The following is a 24,794-nucleotide window of genomic DNA, read 5'->3' as shown; positions in this document are numbered from 1 at the left end:
CTTGACTCTAGATGACTATCTTCTATTATGTCATCATATGACTTTTATTATTTATATATAGAGATACATAGTCCTATTGAATTAGAGTCCCAAACTTAGGGCCTGATGTAAATTTAACTCTTTAAATTCATTTTCTCTAATACATTCACTTTCAAAGGCATTAGGCCTTAGGTCTTTATTACATAAAATTTTGAAAGAACATAATTCACTCCAAAAGAAGAAGGTACCCTAATTTCCTTTTGGAAAAAGAGATATCAGTGCCTGCACATCAGAATTTGGTCTGGGATTCATCAGTATTCAACTCACTTTATATACAGAAATTCTGAAATTCCTATCATTTCTTCAATAGTTAGAGATGCTTAGGAAAAAGGTTAAGTTGAGAGTCCAGAATCTCTATAGAACCACTAGCAATTTCTCTATATTTGGAAGGTAAAACCAAAAAAAAAACTAATCTATCCATTTAATTTTTTAAAATAATATACTTGATTTTTTCAGAGTAGGGTAAAGGTTATAGGAAAATTGAACAGAAAATAGTGAATTTACTTCTATCCTTCATCCCTTTTTCATTATTAACTTTTTGTATTAGTTTGGGACATTAGTTACAATTGATAAGCCAAAGCCTTTATTTTAATGATTATTATTTACATTATACATGTTATACCATGCATGATATTTTATATTCACAATTAAGGAATCATACACAATAGTTTTTACTGTCCTAAACTTTCCCTATGCATCCTAATTTATTTCTCCTTCCTTTCTCTTCTTGCAACCACTGATTTTAATGTGTGAGTTTTGTTTTTTCCAAAATGTCATATGACTGAAACCACACATGATGAAACTTTTATAGAGTTTTTTGGGGGGACCAATATGTAAAGGTCTTTAGTCTTTTCATGACTTCTTATATCTGTTTCATTGCTGATCAATAACTATTATGTAACTGTTCCATGGTATATGGGCTTATAAATATTAAAGGATATCTTGGCAGTTTCCAAATTTTGGCACCGAGAAATTAAGTTTGTTATAAACATGAGTATGGGGGGTTTTGTTCAGATTAAAAGTCTATAGGACCCATTTTTGAACTGGAGCTTACATAGGACAAGTGTTTTAGGAGTTAAGTAATTTGTTGCCAGTGACTTCTTATGTTCTTTGAAAAGTAAATAAATAAATAAAAAGTGGAGGCAACAGAACAGCCCTCTCTAATGTTTTAGTTCATTACTACCGTTAATTTATTACTTCTAGTTTTCAGTTTTTACTAGTATCTAACAACTAAAGAGTCTTAATTTACTTAAGAAGGAAAAGGAGGGTTAGTATTGTAGATATAGTAGAATGGGTAAGGCATTTACCTGGCACGTAGCATGTAGCCAAAACCAGGTTTCTTGAGCAAAGTCAGGAATGATCCCTGAAAAAAGAGCCAGGAGCAAGCTTTAAAAAGTTTTGGGTGTAAGTCTCCCTATCCAAAAAGGAGAAACAATGAAGATCACAGAAATTAGACAAGAGAAAGAGGAAAAAAGAGAAAGATAAAATTAAAGAAGGAGGAGAGGAATTCACTCTCCCTTGTATTGTTTTATGAAACTCTATATAAAATGTGAAAATAATACAGAGATTAATGCACTTGACTTGCATGAAGCTCACCATGGACATGTATTGATCCCCAGCAACACATGTGGTTTCTAAGCACTGTCAGGAGTGATCTATGAGCACAGAGCCAGGACTAAATGATAACTCCAGGTGTGCTCTAAAACCAAACAAAAAACAGTTTAATTAAAATTTAAAATAAAAAAGTGAGGACAACACAGTATTTACTTGTTTTCTTATAAATGTATACTGGAATAAATTATTTAATGAATTTATTGTATTAAGAAACTAAAAATTTTGTGAACAAAAAAGCAGTGACTACAAATGCAATAGTACAACATACTTTTGAAAAACCATCACTGTTGCCTAACATTCTGACCAAGGAGAAAAAGGGTTGTATGTCACTGATAGCAATAATCCCACTGTTTTATATTCCTCATCATTACTTAAATTTAGAGTTACTTTTGTATGGAAACCTATTTACTTGATACTGTAAAACTAATGAAAAGTAATTTAGAACATAGTTCAATGATGTATTCAGATTCACACAGATATGTTATTAATAAAATCCTTGCAAATCTAAACAAATGAAAGTAATTTCTGCTTCATGAAAATTCTAAATGAATATTGCTATGGATACTAAAATGTTGTTTAGAGTCTTCTTAGTAATCAAAGACCATCTCAAATATTAAAACCATTTTGCATTTTCTATCTTACTGGAATTATAAGACAAAATCATTCATATTTTTCTACAACTAAATCTGGCTTAATAAAGTATGATATTGTTTCCTTAAAAAGATACTTGCAACATATGATGAAATAGTCCTAGAAAAACTTCCTTGGCTATAGTTGAAGTCATAGACTAATGATATGTGAATCACAAGTTGTAGCATCTTTCAGACCTTATCAAACTTCTGGAAGTGTTTTCCTTGGGCAACCTCTATTTAGTTCTGTCTTTAGGATTCCACAGCTTCTTAGCTTCTTTTCTGGTTTAGTTTTCCATGTGAAATCTTGCACCATGTAATATTCATTCAATGATGAAACACTTTCCGTTTTGATCCCTCTATATGCTATTCACATAGCAGGCTCTACTTACTAATAAAGACATACTAGCAGCATGAGGGTACATTGGTGTTAGGAAATGTATGATGGCGAAGGGCTGATTGGGTGTTGGAACATTAAACGACTGAAACTCAATCATGAACAACTTTGTAATTGTATAAAGGTAAAGGTAAAAGGCCCTCCCGTTGTTCGTCGATTTGCTCGAGCGGGCCCAGTAACGTCTCCATTGGAGACTTTGTTGTTACTGTGTCTGGCATATCGAATACTCTCGGTAGCTTGCCGGGCTCTCCGAGAGGGGCGGAGGAATCGAACTCGGGTCGGCCATGGTGGCTGCGTGCAAGGCAAACGCCCTACCGCTGTGCAATTTATAAAATTAAAAACATAAATTTATGATGTTCACACAAGAAGAGATGACTTTGCTTTGTGAATTTTATTATTCTTTAAGTACATTATGACTATTCTCTATAGATTCTGAAAATAAGGTACACTTGCAAGTACATTCCATGAGACCAAAATCAAAGACATATCTCTCTCTCTTTCTCACACACACACACACACACACACTGATAAAACTACACACCATATCTATAATGTACATGGATGCAATAATTCTCAAAAATTTTAACATATTAGCAAACATCAATAATGCATCAAAGAATCATACACCAAGACGAAGAGGATGAGGAGTTTATTCCAGGGATGGTTCAATATATGCAAATAAATCTGTGTTTATATTATAACTAATAAAAGAAAAATATTCTATCCTTTGTTGCTGAAAAATCACTTTAGAAGATCCTGTACTCATTTATGACAAAAATCTCAATAAAAAGGACATAGGAGTAATTTATCTCACCCATTGTAAAACCTTATACTATAGGCCCCTAGCTAATATTACACAAAACTGTGGAAAAAAAAGTGTCTTTTTTTAAAATAAGGAATAAACAAGGCTGTTTAGTTTTACTTCTATTCAATTTACTGTTAGAGAATTTAGCTAGATCAAACAGACAGTAAGAAATAAAAGAACTTCAAATCCAAAGGGAATTCAAACTATGATTATTTTCAGAAGATACGATAATATACAGAGGATATTCTAGACTCTTTTTTAAAATCTATAAGAAAAGATTAATGAAAACAGAAAAGTGGTGGTATACAATCAGTATACAAAAATAATTTGAATCCTTATTTAAAATAACAAAGAAGAAATGAAAACAATTCCATAAACAACTGTTCAATATAATGAAATACAGGGAAAGACATAGAGTACAAGCAGAAAGTACAGGAATTGAGTTCCTTATATCGAACTTGGCTGACTCCATTTAGATACTCAGCATCACAGATGGTTCCCGGGCCACCAGCAGGAGTGATTCATAAGTACAGAGTCAGTAGTAAGCCCTGAGCATTACTAAGTGTTATCCCAAAACAAAACACAGAAATAAGATACTTTGTAATCACTTCAACAAAGAAAATAAAAGATCTGTGTAACAGAAACTACATGATACTATTAAAAATATAAAACAATGGGCCAGAAATATAGTGCATATATTAAAACGCATGCCTTGATCGAAGCCAACCCTCGTTCTATCCCCAGAAATACATATAGTACCCTGAGCACCACCAACGGTCACTCCTGACACAGAGCCTAGAATAGCCCATGAGCACTGCTGGGCTCAACCCAACACCTCCAATTATGAAAATCAAACAAGCAAAAAACTTTAAGAATTAAAAGACATAAAATAAGACATTTAGAGATGAAAAGACAGCGATAACTCCTGTATGATGATAGAGGATTAATATAATTAACCTGCTCATATATGGAATTGAAAAAAATGATTACTTTGTATTAAATAATAAAAGTGTCTGAATAACAAGGGGAAACGAGGAATAAAAGCAAATTTGAAAACCTGAATACAGATATTTGGCAAGCTTTTCATAAATTGTCAAAAATTAAAATCAATACTGAACAATAAATTTGATACAAAGGAAAAAATAGTATTTAATACTAAAATTAATGGAGCTATAAATCCATAGAAATACATGAGAGATTTAAAGTGTGTACAACTTAAGAGAAAGAATCCATATAAAATGGGCACACGCTGTGCAAGAGTATACTCCAGTATACCAGTGTACCAGAGAAAGTAAGTGATCAGTAGTCGTCACATAATATGGGGCTGGGATGAAGGAATAAGAAAATTATAGAAGATTCTAGGGCAATAAAAATCACTCTGTGATAATATAATTGTGAATACATATCATCATACATTTGTTGAAACTTATGGAACACATAACAGGATATCCTGATGTAAACCATGTATATTAAACTATAGATACAGATTATCTATGAGTATTAATATGTCAGTGTTTATGTCAGACAAATGTTCCATCCTGGTGAAAGATGGTGATATGAAAGAGAGAGGGAGATTCTGTATGTTTGGGCTAGATATTACATGAAAAATCTCTGTAACTTCATTTCAATTTTTCTAGTAATTTTAAAATGTTCTAAAGTATGAAGGTTTTTTTTAAGTTCTGATACACATAAAAAGGAAAACATATGAAAAGATGATGGGTTTATTGATAAATATTAGAAGATAGTTATTTTAGCTTGCTCTTTAAGCCAGTGTTCTCCCTTGAACATGTATCTTGCTTGCTTGTCTCTATGTAATTTCTCCTTAACATATTTGCACTCTTTCTCTCATCCCACATCCTTCTAAGTTTCAATTGAGAACTACAAAATAGTCCTTAAAGGGCTGGAGCAATAACATAGCTGGTAGGGCGTTTGCCTTGCATGCAAGTGACCCCGGTTCTATTCCCAGCATCCCATATGGTCCCCTGAGCACCGCCAGGGGTAATTCCTGAGCGCAGGGCCAGGAGTAACCCCTGTGCATCACCGAGTGTGACCCAAAAAGAAAAAAAAGTCCTTAAAAAGTTACTGTGTAATTAAAAAAATGAAATCTAAGTACTTGATATTAGTTTAAATATTAAGTTACAGGACTTTTCCTCTAAGAAGTCTTGGAATTTGACTTATCTCTTGTTTAGACCCATAAAGTCTAAATAAATTATATACTCTACTGCACATTTTATTTTTGTTTCTTAGGTCAGATGTTGCCATTTTATATAATGATCGCTCAGTCCTTGAGAACCACCATGTGAGTGCAGCTTATAGACTTATGCAAGAAGAAGAAATGAATGTCTTAGTAAATTTAACCAAAGATGACTGGAGGTGAGTCTCAGAGGAAAACTAAAGAAATTCTATTTCAGGAAATTATTATATTATGTGACTTCAAGTAAAGAAAGTATATGGAAGTTTCTTTTGTTTACTAATATCACAAACTTCATTCTTTTGACCAAATAATGCCAAGAAAGATTAGTCCAAGAAGACTTTTTTCGTGAGCAAGACACAAAGTTTTGTGTTTGATGTAAATTAAACACAAGATTTAGTTATAAATGGTATCTGACATAGTATATTAATTTTCCCTGTATTTATTGAGGCAACATGATTACAATACTGTTTATAGTAGTTTCATGAATACATTGACTCAACACTACACCCACTAACAGAGGGCTCACTTCCTACACCTGTGTAACAAATGCCCCTTTCATTTTCTCTCCACTCCTCCCACCCAACCAGGTTAACTCAGTTCTGTGTAGAACTCCAGTTCTGTCTTAGACTATTTGTTCCTCCTTTAATATGTATCTTTATATTACACATACGATAGATGTTATTCTGCATCTGCCCCTCTAACTGACTTCCCTCATATGGTACCCTCTAGTTATACCTACACATTGACAAACTGCATGACATAATTTTGCTTACAACTGAATACTATGCCAATTTATACATACCACAATTTCTTGATTCATTCATCTGTAGTTCAGTTGTTTCCATATCTTGGTTGTTGCACTAAATACTGCAATTTACACAGGTATGCCTAGATCCTTCCTAATTGATATTTTTCGTTTAAGAAAAAGTATCAAGAAGTGGTACTTCTTTTTTTCCTTTTTTTTAGTTTTTGGGCCATACTTTTTCTACCATTCAGTCTGTGCTTAACAATGCCATAGATATTTGTGTGTTAATTTGTTGGTAATCTACTACTAAGTTGTTGTTGTTTCTAAGAGTAGTTGTTGTTTTTAAGAGTTTTCTGGTGGTCTTTAGCACTTTCTATGTACATTATCATGTCATCTGCAAATAGAAATAATTTAAGTTTTTTCCAATTTGGATCCTTTTGATTTCTTTTTCTAGTATGATTGCAGTGACTGGAAACTTCAAAATTATGTTGCGTGAGAGTGATGAAAGTAGGAATCCTTGTAACATATATTAATTTTCAATATATGGAATTCAACTTTTAAAATGAAAAGATATCACTATTTGGGGCAAAACACTTTAGATACACCAAAAAGACTCGGATATCAAGGGAACGCTTAACAGTTTCTTCAAAACATCTACCTGGGAGGAAAAAAATAGAATAGGACATGGAAACATGACATTTACTGACACATTGGAAAAGTAAAATGTACTATTACCACTTTCCTTTTTAAGTTTTTGATACTTTGGTAGTCAATATTTTCTACTTTTTACTTTAGGGCTGCAAAATGTATCATTAAAAATAAAGATTATTCAGTTAAATACAAATTTCAGGTAACCATAGAAAAATAGTCTGTTTCTCTGATTTATCTATGGGATATACTGATTTTTTTAAGAAGAACCCTTAGGACCAGAGATATAGTACAGTGAATAAAGTGGCTTGGTTACAGTCAACCTGAGTAAATGGTAAGGGTCCCATGATCACTACCAAGTGTGATCCCTGAGTATAGAATTATGACAGCTTTATAAGCAGGAACTCTACAAGTTGAATCTTACCTCTGCTAAGAGTACCCATGAGCAAACGACATGGTCTTCTCTGTTGGAGAGTAATAATATCGTTCATGGGGTATTTATGAAGGTTAAACATCTCAATATGCATACAATACACCTAGAACATTGCCTGGTCTGTGTCAATATAGAAGTGTGCTGGTATTATTAGTAGGAAATTATTCACTTAGCACAGTTTTTCTTTAAAATGTTTTAGTGGGTGGAGAGATAATACAGGAGATAAAGTGCATACTCTGGTTTCTGGCATCATAGATGCCTCTCTGGAGTGACCTCTGAACATAGAGCCAGGAATAGCTTCTACATACCTCCAGTTGTGTCCAAACCCAAACCTCTACCCCCCCAAAGTGTGTGTGTGTGTGTGTGTGTGTGTGTGTGTGTGTGTGTACTGGGGTCACAGAGAGTACAGATGTTCAAGTACTTGTCTTCTACATGGGTCAAATTTGATTCTTAGTTCTGTATATAATCCTCAACACTGCCAGGATTGATCTCTGAACACAGAGCCAGGAGTAATCCCTGAGCACCATAGGTTGTGACATCCAAACCAAACAAATAAATGAAATAAAGTCCAGCTCCTTCCAATAAGAAAAATAGTATTGGGAATTATAATTGTAATTGTAATTGATGAGAGTTGTGGGCTTGAGAAGGAAGATAAGATAGAGATGTTAAATAGCACCGTTCTTGCATTCTTCAACTTTACAGATCTTTAAAAGCTAAATGGTGAATCAAGTTAAACTTTTATGAGCACTATTTTACTTTTAAATGATAACATCTTTTGTGCTCATATGCATTAAGAAAAATTAAATTGCATTAGTGGTATTTAAGGGAATGTTCCGTTTGAGATAATCAAGGACCAAGTGAACTTTTCTTTTTGATGACTCTACAGGGATCTTCGGAACCTAGTGATTGAGATGGTTTTATCTACCGACATGTCAGGTCACTTCCAACAAATTAAAAACATAAGAAACAGCTTGCAGCAGCCTGATGGGTACGTGTTCTTTTTATCATGTTAAATCTGGGCTTAGACTCAGAAAACATTGACAAGGAATACTTTGGTCTGATCATTTGAGCATGCCCTTGGTGTAACAGGATCGACAGAGCCAAAACGATGTCCCTGATTCTCCATGCTGCAGACATCAGCCATCCAGCCAAATCCTGGCAGCTGCACCATCGGTGGACCATGGCACTGATGGAAGAATTTTTCCGACAGGTACCTTTTTCATTCTTTGTTCAAAGACTCTTAGAAACACTCTGCATATAGTCACATACCTGTTTTGTACAGAAACTCATGCTTGTTGACTTCATGTCAAAAACTGGTCACAACTCATTCTTGGAACTTTGGACAGTATTTATTAATATTTTTGGATAGAATTATTTTAAAAGTCAAAGTGATAGATAGTACAGCATATGGGGAGCTTGCCTTGCACATGGAAAATGGATTCAATCATAGGCACCACATATGGTCTCTTGAACCCACCAGGAGTCATTCCTGAGCACAGAGCACAGGAGAAATCTCTGAGCACCACCAGTGTGATTCAAAACCCCAAAATATATATTAAATAGGCTGTTAAAATCTCAGGGCTGGGATGAATGGAGACGTTGCTGGCTCCTGCTTGAATAAATCGATGAACAATGGGATGACAGTGATACAGTGACAGTGATGTTTAGAATACAGTCAAACTTTTAATCTTTGATATTACCATACTCAGGAAAAAAATTAGTTGTTATGAGTTGTTACCTACTATAAGGTAAGTTCTATAGTGGAAATAGCAAATAATTTTCATGATTGAAGGGGAAAGAGAGAATCTATATTATATCTGTGGTTATAATTTAGTGATATGTTTCATAGCTAACAAGGTGACATATTTTTTAAACTGAGTGGACAGGTACTTAACAATAAAACTTTAGCAGGATCAAAACGACAAAAAGGTACAAATGGTAAAAGGAGATTTAATTTAGGTCCTACGTATACCTATATATACCTAGGACCTAAATTAAATCTCCTTTTATACATAATAAATGATAATAAATGTTATAACAGAATTGCCAAAAATTTTAACCAAAAAAGACATATAATATTGACATTGGAATACATCTCTTTCTTTCAACACATAATTTATAATTTAAGCTCTCCTATGATCAAAATCCCAGATTTAGATTATTGTAATTCTTAATTCTAATCCCAATTCATAATTTAACTGAGGTAGTGTGAATTCTGTATTTTTTAAAAAGAATTAATATTAGTTTCACTCAAATTCTTTCATAACATAGAGAAGGAAACTATAGTATAAAATCAAGTAAAACCTGACAAGACATTGCATGATATTTTTTATTAGTGACTTAAAGACATGCAGAAATTTTACTGGGTTAAGAAATTATCTTTTGGTGCCCGAGCACATGTGTCACCCACATCTCCCCTCTTGAGATGTGTACTTTTATGCTTTTGTGTCTAATGCTATGATGTGTGTAGGGGCTCTCTCTCTCTCCACCCTTGGGGAAGCCCGTGTTCTCTCTTGAGTACGTTACTCTCTCTCTCTCTCACTCTCTCTCTCTGCCCCTCCACACCTAAATATCATCCAAATAAAATCTATTTGTTTCAAAAAAAAGAAATCATCTTTAATAATTCCCAGTGACTCTTGAAAATTACTTTTTATTTTTATTTATTTTTCTAAATATTTTTTTATTGATTCACCCTGAGGTAAAGTAACAAAGCTTTCATGTTTGATTTTCGATCATACAGTCATCAAACACCCATCCGTTCACCTGTGCACATTTTCCACCACCAAAATCCCCAGTATCTCCCCCCGATTCCACACCTCCCCCTGCCTGTGTGGCAGACAATTTGCACAATACTCTCTTTCTGTACTTTAGTTACCTTCGCTATTTCGAGACCAGACCCACCACCACTCATACCTGCCAAAAAGGCAATGCTCGACAATGTTTTTTTTCTAGTTTTTCATTTCTTTATAATTTTAATTATTGAATCAGCAAGACTGTAGCTACAAACCTTTTGGGTCTAAGTCTCAGTCATACAATGAAACACCCATACCTTCACCAGTGCCCATTCTTCACCCCCAACAACCCCAGTATACCCCCATCCCACACCCTCCCCCTTCTGTGGGGCAGATGATTTCCACATTAGTATCTCTCTACTTTGATCACATTCAATATTTTGACACCAGACCCACCATTATTGTTTGAGATTTTACCCCAAAACTCAGATCTGTTGAAAAGGCAACAGTAGACAATTTGTTTTCTATTGCTGGTTATGAATAACATATGATGTCATGTGGCTGCAGTAGTGGCTGCACAATTTTGAAATTCCGAAATTGTAACACTTAAATCTGGAAGGATTTCTGCCAAAACCTGCTGGGTTCTGAGATTTGCTCCTGAGGCTCTGGGGTAATGGCCGTTAAGCAGCTTGATCAGGAGTCAGAAAGGCTGTTCATGGGCGATGACTTGAGGTCTCGTTGGGGTGGGGAGGACAGGACCGGTTCTGCCCCCATCCCGTGAGGCCCAAAATGTCTCATCACTGTGGGCCCAAACTTGACTGTCCAGTGGCCTCTGGAGGATGATGGCCACTGAGCCGACAGGGGGAAGCAGGCGGAGGGACAACACCCATTGCCCCTTGGGGTAGCCTGGCGACAGTAACCAACTGCGTGGTCCAGACACATTTCTGCCAAAAGCCGCTGGGTTTCGATATTTGTTTCTGAGTCTCTGGGATCATGGCTGTTTGATCAGGAGCCAGAGAGGCCGTTCGTGGCTGATGACTTGGGGTCTATTTGGGATGGGGAGGACAGGACCGGCTCCATCCTCATCCCATGAGGCCCAACAAATTTTGTCACTGTGGGCCCAAGCCTGACTGTCCAATGGCCTCTGGAGGATGGCAGCCACCGAGCCACCAGGGGGGAGCAGACGGAGGGACAGCACCCTTTCTCCCCTAGGGTGGCCCAGCGACAGTAACCTACTGCAGGGTCTGGATGCATTTCTGCCAAAAACCACTAGGTTTTGAGATTTGTTTCTGAGTCTTGGGACCATGGCCATTAGGCAGCTTGATCAGGAGCCAGAGAGGCCGTTCGTGGGCGATGACTTGGGGTCACATTGGGGTGGGGAGGACAGGACCAGCTCCACCTCCATCCCGTGAGGCCCTGCGTGTCTCGTCACTGCGGGCCCGAATCTGACTGTACAGTGGCCTCTGGAGGATGGCGGCCACCGGGCTGCCAGGGTGAACAGGCCAAGACACAAAACCTATTCCCACCTGGGTTGACCCAGCACTGGTAACATACTGCAGGGACTGGACGCATTTCTGCCAAAAGCCACTGAGTTTCGAGATTTGTTTCTGAGTCTCTGGGATCGTGGCCATTAAGCAGTTCAATCAGGAACCAGAGAGGCCATGCCTCCAATTATATAGCTGAACCGGAGGTGGTTTGTGGGTGTGTTTCCCACATATCTAACTTTTAGCAGTTTACTTTCTTGGTAAACTTTGCCCCAAGTTTTTGGGGTCTGGCCAAAGACACAGCAGCAATTTTGGGGTATCTGGAAGTCTGAAGGCGCCATGAGGCTGCTGATGCACTCACCTCACAGGTACAAATTGACCTGCTGGCAGCACCATACCCCCTAGACAATGTGTTTTGTATTGCTATTTTATGGATGCAATATAAAGTCACATGACCACTCTAGGAATTCTAAAATTTTAATAATTAGGGTCTAAAGAGGTCGCTGAAGCAGCAAGTTGCTCGGTTCTGAGGTTTGTGTGTCTCGGGAACCTGGCTCTGGAATATGGGAGCTTAAGTAGATCGTGACTGTGTGTGGCGTCATTTCTGTGCCCCGAGACTGGGTGGGGGAGGAGAAGGGCCCACTCCTCCTCTGTCCCATGAGGTCTGGCATTTGGCACCACCACCACTCATACCTGGAGCTTATTGCTGACTTATAGAAAATGGCAGCTGCCGGGGCTCCTAGAGAGGAGGTGGAGGGACGGCGCTTGCCCCTGTCTGGAGAAGCCAAGTGGAAATGGACTATTGCAAAATCAGGGCCATCACTGCAAGAAGTTGCTCGGGTCCGAGGTTCATTTGTGTGTCTGAAAATTATTTTTTGGAACTCTAAATAATATCATTGTTCATATTATTTCTGTTTTGCTGATTTTAAACAAAAGAATACCTGATAGAATCATAAAAGTAATATATTCAATAAAATTAAACTCAGATGTTTTTGAAATTTTCCACCCAATTCTGGAATTTTCTGAAAGGTGACTGTTCTTACTTAATAAGGTTTCTAACCGACAGTGATTTTTGACATGTGAATTTCAGGGTAAAGGAAAATTGTTCTGTAAGTCTATTTAGCTTTTCTGTCATTTTCAAGGTCTGGTAACACAGTGACTCAGATATCTGAATATTAGATTAAAATATAATCAACATAAAAGGTCAAGTCTTGAAATAGGCACTGCTTCATGACAATTAGAACATTTTTGTGATCTGCATTTTTTAGATTGTAGTACCTAGAGGTGTTAGGTTTTTGTTTTGACAGCACTCTTGGTGGGCAATGATAGGCATTTTGGTAATCCCAGAATGTTCAGAAGCAACTGTCTTTGCTTAAATTACCTTACATACCTCCCCTCTCGGAGAGCCCGGCAAGCTACCGAGAGTATTGGATATGCCAGACACAGTAACAACGAAGTCTCCAATGGAGACGTTACTGGGCCCGCTCGAGCAAATTGACGATCAACGGGAGGGCCTTTACCTTTACCTTTACCTTACCTTACATATTAGGCAAGAGAGTTACAGTCCAGCAAAGAGCAAATGGCATGTTAATGTGGACTGATATGAAATCTCACTATCTTCGCTAACATTGCTCATCTCTTCAACTACAACAACTTACTATATAATACATTGATTTAATAACTGAGCTTTTAATAATGAATCTTATAGTTTCCAGGCTCCAAATTTTTGCAAGTAAATGACATTCATATTCAGAAACAAAGATTTCATAACAGGAGAATGTACTATTAAATGTAAAAGTGAATGAGATTGTATTAAAAGCTAATACACTTTACAGGCAGGCCAACCAAGTCTTTATGAAACTGTGCTAAAATATTGACTTTAACTCCAACAGGAAAGTGTTCTCATGTATGTGAACTAACTGAATGTGTGTCCAACACCCCTGAGAGTTTAGCCACACCACATATTTTACCATGAATTCCTTGGTACATCGTTATTCCTGAATATATTTGACATAAGGCACTTAACTATATCTCTGTGTCTATGTCAGAAATCCTTAAAAGTCACAGGACTACAGTGATTTTTTTTATTAAAAATTTTTTTAATAGTGAGACATCATGAGGTACAGTTGCAGACTTACACATTTTTGTGCTTGGGTTTCAATTATACAATGATCAAACACCCATCCCTCCACCAGTGCGCATTTCCCACCACCACGGATCCCAGTATCCCTCCCACCCCCCAGCCCCCATCCCACCCTGCCTCTGTGGCAGGGCATTCCCTTTTGTTCTCTCTCTCTTATTGGGTGTTGTGGTTTGCAAAAGAGGCAATGGGTGACAATCATGTTTAGTCTATAGTCTACTATGCTTCTCCCATCCTGGGAGGATCCTCCCAACACCTTTATTTGGTGTTCCCTTCTTTATCTGAGCTCCCTTTTCCCCTAGTATGTGTGGTTGGCCTCCAAGCCATGGAGTAAAATTCCTGGTACTAATCTCGGCCATTCTTGGGTGTTAGTCTCTTATTTTGTCACTTTATGTTCCCCAGATGAATGCAATATTTCTATATCTATCCCTTTCTTTCTGAGTCATTTCACTTAACATGATACTTTCTATGTAGTACCACTTGTATGTAAATTTCGTGACTTCGTTATGTTGTTTTTTTATTCTTATCCATCTTCATATAGCTTCCTTGAAAAACCCACTGTATTGATAATTCTTGCTATAAATCTGAATGAGAGAGTTTTTCATATCAGGAAGTTATAACAGTATTTTAATATAGAAATTTGGAAATATAGTCCTTTCTTCTTTATAATGTACTATGAATCTAAGTATAAGTCAAGAACACTGGTCTGGAACAAATGGTACAGTGGGTAGGGTGTTTGCCTTGTACACAGCTGTACTGGGTTCAAATCCAAGCACCCCATATGGTCCCCTGAGCACTGCCTGGAGTAATTCCTGAGTGTGGATCCAGGAGTAGCCCCTGTGCATTGCTGGGTGTGACCCCAAAAGTGAAAACAACAACAACAACAACAACAACAACAACAAAACTCCACCAGATGTTTCTTGAATGTTTAGTACTAATGTTGCTTCTGTAATTAAAACTTTGAGTTCAGTGCCAGAGATTTCTCAAAATTTCTGAATTTGATCTTCTCTTAGGTTCATTTCATTAAAGGTAAAGGTAAAGGCCCTCCCGTTGTTCGTTGATTTGCTTGAGTGGGCCCAGTAACGTCTCCATTGGAGACTTTGTTGTTACTGTGTCTGGCATATAGAATACATCACGGGGAGCTTGCCAGACTCTGCCATGCGGGCGAGATACTCTCAGTAGCTTGCCATGCTCTCCGAGAGGGGTGGAGGGATCGAACTTGGGCCGGCCATATTGGCTGAGTGCAAGGCAAATGCCCTACCCACTGTGCTATAGCTATAGCTGATAGCACAGCTATGAAAATCACTTATCACTTAATCACTTAATCCCCGTTATTCATCGATTTATTCGAGCGGGTGCCAGTAACGTCTCCATTCATCCCGGTTGCGTGCTAGCATAGCCCAATGGTATCTGTTCGTTTTAGGAACATGTAGAGCCTCAAACCGATCATTTAGGGTCTTGACGAAGAAGTCTGACCATCTTATAGGTGGGCGTCCACGTGATCTTTTGATGTCTCGTGGAATCCAATCAGTAATGGCTCTAGTCCAGCGGTTGTCTGTAAACCTCATTACATGTCCAGCCCATCTGATTTTTGATGTCTTGGCAAATGAGACAACGTCTCTGATTCTTGAGCATTGACGAAGATCAGAACTCCGGATTCTATCTCTCATTTGAGTGAATCGTGATATTCCAAGCATAGTTCTTTCGATTCCTCTTTGAGAGACCCGAATAGTGTTCTCATCCTGTTTTCGTAGGGTCCAGGTCTCTGAGGCATATGTTAATGCAGGAAGAATAGTGGAATCAAAGAGATGTGCTCGTAGTTGGAGGTTCTTTGTCCTTTTAGTTATTTCTTCAATGCTCTTGAAGGCATTCCAAGCCGCTCTCTTCCTCCTGCGTAACTCAGGTGCCAGGTCATTCATCATGTTGATTTCTCGACCTAAGTATATATAACTGTTGCATTCGGAGATGGTGGTTCCGTTGAGAGCGAATGGAGCGTCAGGAACAAGGCTGTTTCTCATAAACATTGTCTTCGTAAGATTCAGCTGTAGTCCGACCTTTCCACACTCACGGTCAAAGTCCGCAAGCATTTGTGCCGCTTGGCTGATGTTTGGTGTTATTAGAACGATGTCATCAGCAAAGCGGAGGTGGTGTAGTTGCCGACCATCTATCTTCACTCCCATGTTTTCCCATTCTAGTCGTCGCATGATGTTCTCGAGGGTGGCACTGAAGAGTTTTGGTGAAATGGTATCACCCTGCCGAACCCCTCTCTTGATATGGATGATTACTTCTTTGTAGAATGGTGAGATCTTGGTAGTGAATCTGCAATAGAGCTCACGAAGGATCCTGATGTATTGAGTTTGTACGCCCTGATTGGCTAGGGCTTCCATGACCGCTTCCGTCTCAACAGAATCAAAGGCCTTCTTTAAATCAATGAACGTTAGACAGAGCGGCATCTTGAACTCCCGAGATACCTCAATGAGCTTGGTTATTGTGTGGATATGGTCGATGGTACTGAATCCTTTTCGGAATCCAGCTTGTTCACATGGTTGTTCTTCATCTAGTGTTCTGCTAATCCTATTCAGGATGACTCGAGTGAATAGTTTGTAGATGACAGACAATAGGCAGATTGGGCGATAGTTGCCAATGTCGTGGATGTCTCCTTTCTTGTATAGTAGTACAGTCTTGCTGGTTTTCCATTGGGATGGAACCTTGCATTCAGACAGGTAGCGTGTGAAGAGTCGAGCTAATGTATTGATGAGTACTGATGGTAAGTTCTTCAGGTGTTCAGGTCTGATCTTGTCTGGGCCAGGTGCTTTTTGTTTCTTTACCGACGAGATGGCATGTTGGATTTCGGAAGGGAGAACATTGGGAACGACATATCCATCATGTGGTATGTGGTATGTGGGCAAGTGGATGTGGCTATTAAAGAGATCTGAGTAGAATTCATGAATAATCTTCTCCATTGCCCTTCTGGAAGATGTGATAGATCCATCATGATGTCGGAGGGCAGTCATCTTGGTTTTGTAGTTGGTGAAGGACAGGCGGGCATTACGAATGTTTTTCCCAGCTTCTGCTGCATCTACCAGTACTGCTGGTCTCCTGTTTTTTGTGGTCATCCTTGATGGCTTTTCTGCACTGTTTTGCCAGTTCGGACGTTTGCTTGTGGTTGCCTGAGGCACGTGCCACGCCACGTTGGCGAATAAGTTCAAGAGTGTTCGAAGAAAGACGGTTTTTTGTGGTTATCTCTCTCTTGGCATTCCTTGCACAATCATGGAGGTGCTGAATCATTCGATCGTATTCCTCATCAATGTTGTCAATGACGGCATCTTCCCATGTTGCTGCAACAGAGCCAAAGAGTTCCCAGTTGGTGGTTGTTCTGGGAGTCTTCTTCTTAAACCTTGCATTCTTTTCTCCTCGTTCTGTGAGGTAGAATTTTGCACGAAGAAGACGGTGGTCTGATCCCGTTTGGAATTTTGGGACAACAGCAACATCGGTTAGGCAAAACCGCCGATTGAATATGATGTGGTCTATTTCATTGTGGAACCGTCCATCGGGAGACTCCCATGTCCAACGTTTAGCTATGAAAATAGTCTATAAAAATATCTCCATCTGGGATTTTGTAAAATTTAACTTACAAAACATAAATAATAAAAATTCTTATTTCAGTCTTACATATTTACTTTTAGATTAAATAGTTTACATTATGTAGTATAAAAATATGTCTGCTAAAATGTCACTTTGCATTTTACTGGCCAATTAAACCACACAGGTTATTGGTAAGCACTCATTTAACAGCAGTATTTCAACTGTGTCTTTTGACACAGTGCTAAGATCATTTGTTATTAACACCCATCTCCTTGTTAAATTGGGTAGCACTGTAGCACTGTCCTCCCGTTGTTCATTGATTTGCTCAAGCCAGCACCAGTAACATCTCTATTGTGAGACTTGTTGTTACTGTTTTTGGTATATCAAATATGCCACAGGGAACTTGCCAGGCTCTGCTGTGTGGTCGGGATACTCTCGGTAGCTTACCAGGCTCTCTGAGAGGACAGAGGAATAGAACCTGATTTGGCTGCATGCAAGGCAAATGCCCTATCCACTGTGCTATCACTCCAGCCCCCTTTAAATATAAATTTCGAATGGAGTGGATATTTATTTTTTTGGAAGTGAAGAAGCGTTCTGTAAGAGATCCTGGAAGCTCTACTTCCTATTTTCTCCTTATTTTCTTATTTGTTACATATCAAAATACTTTTATACATTGTTATATTGCTTATTTAGGGGTAATATTTACCCAAGAAAAGGGGGGGTATTCCCGGCTCATCCTTCACACCCTACCGAGGTCACGAGTTACCCCCCACGAGTGGCTCCCCGGCACGGCCAGGGCTCCAGAAGCACAAGGACTTAATGCAGAGCCTGGCAGCTTGCGGCAGAAAAGTGAATGGAGTATGCATTAATCCACCGTACCATGCCTGACCAGGAGGGAAAGGGTGTCACTGTCTTCCGCCTTTTTCCCCCTGGGCAGCAAGATGGTGGCCTCCTTGGAGCTTTTTGGAAAGCCAGGTATGAGCTGGCGGTGAAGGAGCAACTAAAACCTCATGGGAAGGGGGGCGTTCCCAGCTCATCCTTCACGCCCTACCAAGGTCCCAAGTTGCCCTCCACGAGCGACTCTCCAGCATGGCCATTGCTCCAGAGCCACAGAGACTAATCTCGTAATTATCTGGCTCTTGACAGAAATCCCTCCAGACTTAATAAGTAAAATATCAGAAATCCAAAATCATATGGTTCTCATAATTATTGTAGAGAACAAATTATTTCACAGTGCCTTTTCAGCAGTTCTGATTGTTGGGTGTAAACTCTAAACAATAATGGTGCATCTTTTGTCAAAATAATGAACGTAATCAAAGTAGATAGAGTGTTGAATAGAATTCATCTGCCTCATAGACATTGGAGGGGTGGGATGGGGGGTATATTGGGGTTGTTGGTGGTGAAAAATAAATACTGGGTGTATTTATTTTCGAATGGAGTGGATATTTATTTTTTTGGAAGTGTTTGATCATTGTATGACCGAGACTTAAACCTGAAAGCTTTGTGATTTTTCCCACAGTGACTCAATAAATAAATATAAAAATAAATAAATAAATAAATAAAAGATTTACCCAAGCAATTCTGCTTTTAACCCGTTGAACGCGTACTAAATTAGGGTAATGGTTTCAAAGAAATGCACAGAAAACTGTATAAATAAAACCTTAAAGTTATCTTTTTAGACAATGCTTTAAAGATGAAGAAAAGATGTTAGAGAAAGCAGAGTGAAAGGGAACTCCAAAATCTTCACCTAGTTTCCACCACAAAGCAGAAGTAAAAAAGGCCTGTTTGTCTCCTCAATTTGAAATCTGACCATTAATTATCCTGAGTGTGATCTTAACTAAGGCTGGTATACCTCCTAGAGGAAAACAACTAGCAGCAGAAAGGAGAGCTTCAGATATTCCTACAAATGGCCTGATAACGAGGTGAACAGGAGTACAATATTCTTTTTCCCTTTCTCTTCATAAGCAATTGAATGCAAAGAAAAGAATCACTAATTGACAAATTCTGTGATAATAAAGCTTTGCCTGAAATACCTAGGTGTATTTTGGGAGATGAAAATCTAATTTGCATTTCTGCTGTTAAGCTTAAACCATAAATATGTGCTCATTTACTTGCTACAAAACTGAGGTTTTTTTTTTTAATTGAACTTTAAACTTTATTTGGGAAGAAAACATTAAAATAAATTCATGCACATGAAACTTAAAGAATGTTGAATATACTCCTCATTACTTCCTGTGGGAGATTTAAGTAGAAACCCATTTCAGAATGCTTATGTTTAATTTAAAAAGCAGTACAAGCAAGAAATCTTAATACTGAAATACTGTTGATTATTTGGCATTAGTAATAACAGAGAAGAAAACTGTGATTTAGATTGTTAAGTAAATGCCAAATATTACCCTGAGATGACTGTTTTATGGTGGCTTTATAAAATTCCAAAGAGAAAGATTTGTCTCTTTATAATGAGGGCTGTAATACTAACACAGTCTTAAGGCACTAAATATGTTCATCTTTCTGAAATATGTCCCTGAAAGAAGATCAGTGTAATGTAACGATACAAACAGCCGTTCCATTTGAAAGCAGCTCGGACTACAGCATGGTTTTATTTTTAAACTTTATAAATATAAAGCGCCAATTAAGAAATGAAAGTTACAGCTTTTTTGTCTGAGTATCTGAGTTGCTTGTTATCTGAGCTTCTCCAAACCCAGTCTGTACTAATGAGCTTTCCCTTCCTCAGGGAGATAAAGAAGCTGAGTTAGGACTTCCGTTTTCTCCACTTTGTGATCGAAAGTCAACCATGGTGGCACAGTCACAAATAGGTAAGACTTAAGACTATATAGGTTTGTGGAGAGTGTGTGTGTGCTTCTCAGTTTTCAAATGGATCTATCATGTTCAAAGATAATACTTCCATTAAAAACCTCAATCCTAATTAATGATAAATATGATTTGCCACCAAGCAGTAAGAATTACTAAAACTTTCACTCAAAATGAATTCAACAAAGCATACTAGTAAGTGCTATTGTTATTCAATTTTGAATCTAAATGTTTTATTTTTCAAAATACAAGGCATTCTTCTTCAAGAAACGATACTTTTTAAAATTATTTTGTTATTTTTAAATATTATTCCTTTGCATATAAGACAAATTAACGAGAGTATAAAGATAGCTATCCTATTATCACTGTTTGATTTTTATGCTTAATCGCTCCTATTGTTTTGGAAAATTATTATTGAAGTTGAAGAGATAACACAACAGTTAAGAAACATGTTTTGTATAAGGCTGACCCCATTTGCTCCCTAGCAACATATGGTCCCGGAGCTATGTTTGACTCTGGAGACCCCTTAGCACCTCTAGGTGCCTTGGGTAATCCCTGGCAATGCAGGACCTGGGTAACACTCTAACCTCAAGCCCTGTAACAGCTGGCACAGTTGGCTAAGAATTGGCAGAGAAACCTCTGGTCTCCTGAGAATTACTTGGGAGACTGCCCCCCCTAAATTCTTGTCATTTTGATTTTTATGATGTTCACGGTCCTCCCATTGTTCATTGATTTGCTCGAGTGGGCCCAGTAACGTCATGAGACTTGTTACTGTGTCTGGCATATCGAATACATCACGGGGAGCTTGCCAGGCTCTGCGGGGCAGGCAAGATACTCTTGGTAGCTTGTCAGGCTCTCCGAGAGGGGCGGAGGAATCGAACTTGGGTTGGCCGTGTTGGCCGCTTGTAAGGCAAACGCCCTACCGCTGTGCTATCGCTCCAGCCCTTTTATGATGTTATGATTATAAAAGAGAAGCCAACAATAGAAAATTTATAAAATGGTATTGCTACCTATGATACTCGTTCTTTCATTTGTATTTCTGTTAGGGAATTTAAGTCTAGTCCATTATTAAATATCTTGTTGCTCAAAGGCTGAGGGATAGCACAGCGGTAGGGCGTTTGCCTTGCACGCAGCCAACATGGCTGACCCGAGTTCGATTCCTCCGCCCCTCTTAGAGAGCCCGGCAAGCTACCGAGAGTATCTCGCCCGCACGGCAGAGCCTGGCAAGCTCCCTGTGACGTATTAGATATGCCAGACACAGTAACAACAAAGTCTCCAATGGAGACGTTACTGGGCCCGCTCGAGCAAATCCATGATCAACGGGAGGGCCTTTACCTTTACCTTTACCTTATTGCTCAAGGTCTAGAGAATATGACTCAGTGGTAGAATGCTTCCTTACATGTATGTGGGCCAGGTTTGATTCCTGGAACCACAAAAAGTGAATGTTAATACAGAAATATGCACAAACAGATAAATTAATACATATTAATAAATCATTGGTATGCTTTATGGGTCAAAGGTTTGTGATAGTTAGCCCTGAAATAGCATCCTCATTACTGAACCAACTGATAAATGTGCATAACTATTATCACATTACCTCTCTATTATCTTTCCTACCATCAACTTCAAAGCAGTTGTCAGTTCCCTGAAAACCTCTTGTACAGATTTTACCACCCAAGTTTCAATAGCAGGTACCAATATGTTAGAGTATAGGCTTCCTGGGGTAATTTTAGAAGAATGAAATTACCTGGAGCAATAGCACAGCGGGTAGGGCGTTTGCCTTGCACGCAGCCAGCATGATCAACCCGAGTTCGATTCCTCCGCCCCTCTCGGAGAGCCGGCAAGCTACCAAGAGTATCTCGCCCGCACGGCAGAGCCTGGCAAGCTACCTGTGACGTACTCAATATGCCAAACACAGTAACAACATGTCTCACGAAGGAGACGTTACTGGGCCCGCTCGAGCAAATTGATGAACAACGGGAGGACCGTGACCATGAAATTACCCGAGACTCCAGTATTCTAAATTGCTTCCCATATTATAGACATGGTAAGCAATCCAACTGTCTCCATTTCCCAGCCATTTAAATTCAGAGAGAAAGTGAAATAGCACCCTGGGGCCCCAGTTAACATTTCTTTGACTTGAAATCTTCAGTAAAAACACAAACTATTAAAGGTGGTGGGTTTGGTTGGTTGTTTGTTTGGGGGGCATTGTTTGGGCCACACTTGGCTATGTTTGGGCCTTACTCCTTGTTCTGTGCTCGGAGTCACATATATGTTGCTGGGAATCAAACCAGGGTTGGCCTCTTCTGAGGTAAATGATTTATCTGTTGTGCTATCGCTTGGCTCACGATTTTTTATTAATCCCAAATATGTTCCTTAATGTTGCCTATGACAAATTCAGTCACATGAAACATGACTACTAGATTCAAGTATCTGATGGATGGTAAACTCTTCTAGCATGTATTTTTCTTGGGATATTATTGCTGAAAGCGCTTGTCTTTAGTTATTCTCTTTTATTTAGATAATGGTCCACGGCTCTGAGTTGTTTTTAAGGCAACTTACTTGGAATTCCAAGCACCACACCTCTTCTAGGACCTTGGTGCTGAAAGTACACAGAGCTTAAAATAGGTTTTCTCCTCTTCCAGTTGAACACGAGGTGGTCAGTGCTTCCTGGAGGATTAATTCTTACTGTGTGTGTGTCAGACCTTGTATTGATGAGTATTATAAATGCAAATGTCTTGATTCCCCCGCTGATGCCTAAAGTATTGATATTAACACTATTTCCCAAAGATGTTGTCTTTGCTTATTTAACATAACATGCATACACAATATAATGAGCACTTTACATTCAGAGACTAATAAACAACAATTTTTAATATTAAGACACTGTCAGAGAGCTCTGACTGAATAAAAAGTGGCTATTTTCCTATAGTCTGAAAAAAAATCAGTTCATTTAAACACTAAATATTATTTATCTTGTTAAATGGTAGAAATAAAATAAGCATGCAAATAAAAGTCAACAAGCAAATGAAGAGCTTTTAGAAATTATAATGCTCCGTGTTACTGATTGAGAAAAATATATTCGCTCTGGTTAGTTATTGTTAACAACAACGTAAAGCTGGCTATTAAATAGGAAAACCAATATACTTGGGTTATCAAGCTTAAATTACCTCATTTACACTGACAGTTTGGTTTGGAGAGAAGTTAAACTATCTACAAAGATAATTTTACTGGAACAAAAATAATTACAAGGGAAAAGCAGAACCAATTGCGTAGTTAAATGCTGGACTCCTGTCAGAGCTCTTTTATTATTAAAATTTTAAGAAATTATAACAGTTTGTCGTAAATTTTGAGAAAGGATAGAATATAAATCTTGAATTTTTCTTTTGTGTCTGCATTTGCAGGCTTCATTGATTTCATAGTGGAGCCAACATTTTCTCTTCTGACAGACTCAACAGAGAAAATTATTGTTCCTCTTATAGAGGAAGCTTCAAAAACAGAAACTTCTTCCTATGGGCCAAGCAGGTTTGTTTTCGTGTGTGTGTGTGTCTCTGTGTGTGTGTGTGTGTGTGTGTGTATGTGAATTCGATATTTCAACTTTTGCCTATCTTTGTTATTTCTTACATCGAGGAAGGAAATTCTTTAAAGAATTATTGTGTAATATTTCCCTCTCGTGGCCATATATTGAATTGCATCTGTCTTTCAAATTAACACAATGTCAGTTACCAAAAAAAAAAGAAATCAAGGTTTTAAGGAAGATAACAAAATGCACAGGCCAATTAACTTATTCAAAATGTTATTAAGTACAGATATATTATTTTCTGCATGTATTAAAATATGTTTCTTTGCCTACAAGTCCACTTAGATATGTAGAATGATGTCAAAATCAAAGTTAATCTTCCAACATGAATTTAAAAATCTACATAGTCATAAGTGTGAAGTCCATTATATATTAAGCTTACTTACATTATTTTAAACTCTGTTTATTCATTGATAAATTTACTAGGGGTATTATTTTAACATTCTAGTAGCAGAATATCTATCCGAATCCACAGCTTTTTAAATATTTTAAAAATAAAACCCATCCATGCTGCCCTAATGAAAAAACTGAGGAAAACTATTCTTTTTGATAGAGATACATTTACCCTGGAGAATCAAGGGTTGAGAATGAATCGGGTGTTATTACTCTATCAAGGGTTCTAGAATATTGATTAGCTTTTCTGCTCTGTTCACCAAGGGACTCCTCACCTCCTCACTCCTCAGGTCAGATCACCTCAAATTTCCACTGGTTTTGATAGACTTTATCACCTAAAGAGACTTTTCACCTGTTTCTTTGAGCATTTCTTATTCCTAGTAGCAGGAAAGGATCTACAAAGTCTTTGAATGACCTCAGGAGTCCGAGACAGTCTGTGGTCTTCTTCCTGAGAGGAGGAAGAAGGGGCAAGAGCCATCTGACCTAAGCAGTTAGTTTTGTGCTTTTGAACACAAAACTAACTGTTTTTTTTCCTACTGGATTTGTAAAGTGTGACAGGCTTTGT

General features: G+C 38.1%; 1 protein-coding gene across 1 annotated transcript in view; it reads left to right on the top strand.

Annotated features, from left to right (window-relative positions):
• PDE1A (phosphodiesterase 1A) overlaps window positions 1-24,794 on the top strand; it is a 103,124-nt gene that overhangs the window by 53,521 nt on the left and 24,809 nt on the right. The window contains exons 7-11 of the mRNA XM_056110132.1: window positions 5,732-5,857; window positions 8,391-8,492; window positions 8,594-8,714; window positions 20,180-20,261; window positions 23,661-23,781. Coding sequence (XP_055966107.1) covers window positions 5,732-5,857; window positions 8,391-8,492; window positions 8,594-8,714; window positions 20,180-20,261; window positions 23,661-23,781 — 552 coding nt within the window. The remainder of the gene's footprint in view (window positions 1-5,731; window positions 5,858-8,390; window positions 8,493-8,593; window positions 8,715-20,179; window positions 20,262-23,660; window positions 23,782-24,794) is intronic.

Source organism: Sorex fumeus, unplaced genomic scaffold (assembly GCF_029834395.1).
Source record: "Sorex fumeus unplaced genomic scaffold, SorFum_2.1 ptg000009l, whole genome shotgun sequence".
In the NCBI taxonomy this organism is placed as follows: Eukaryota; Metazoa; Chordata; class Mammalia; order Eulipotyphla; family Soricidae; genus Sorex; species Sorex fumeus.
Note: the sequence above shows the minus strand (reverse complement) of the source record. Positions and strands in the feature narration are given on the sequence as shown.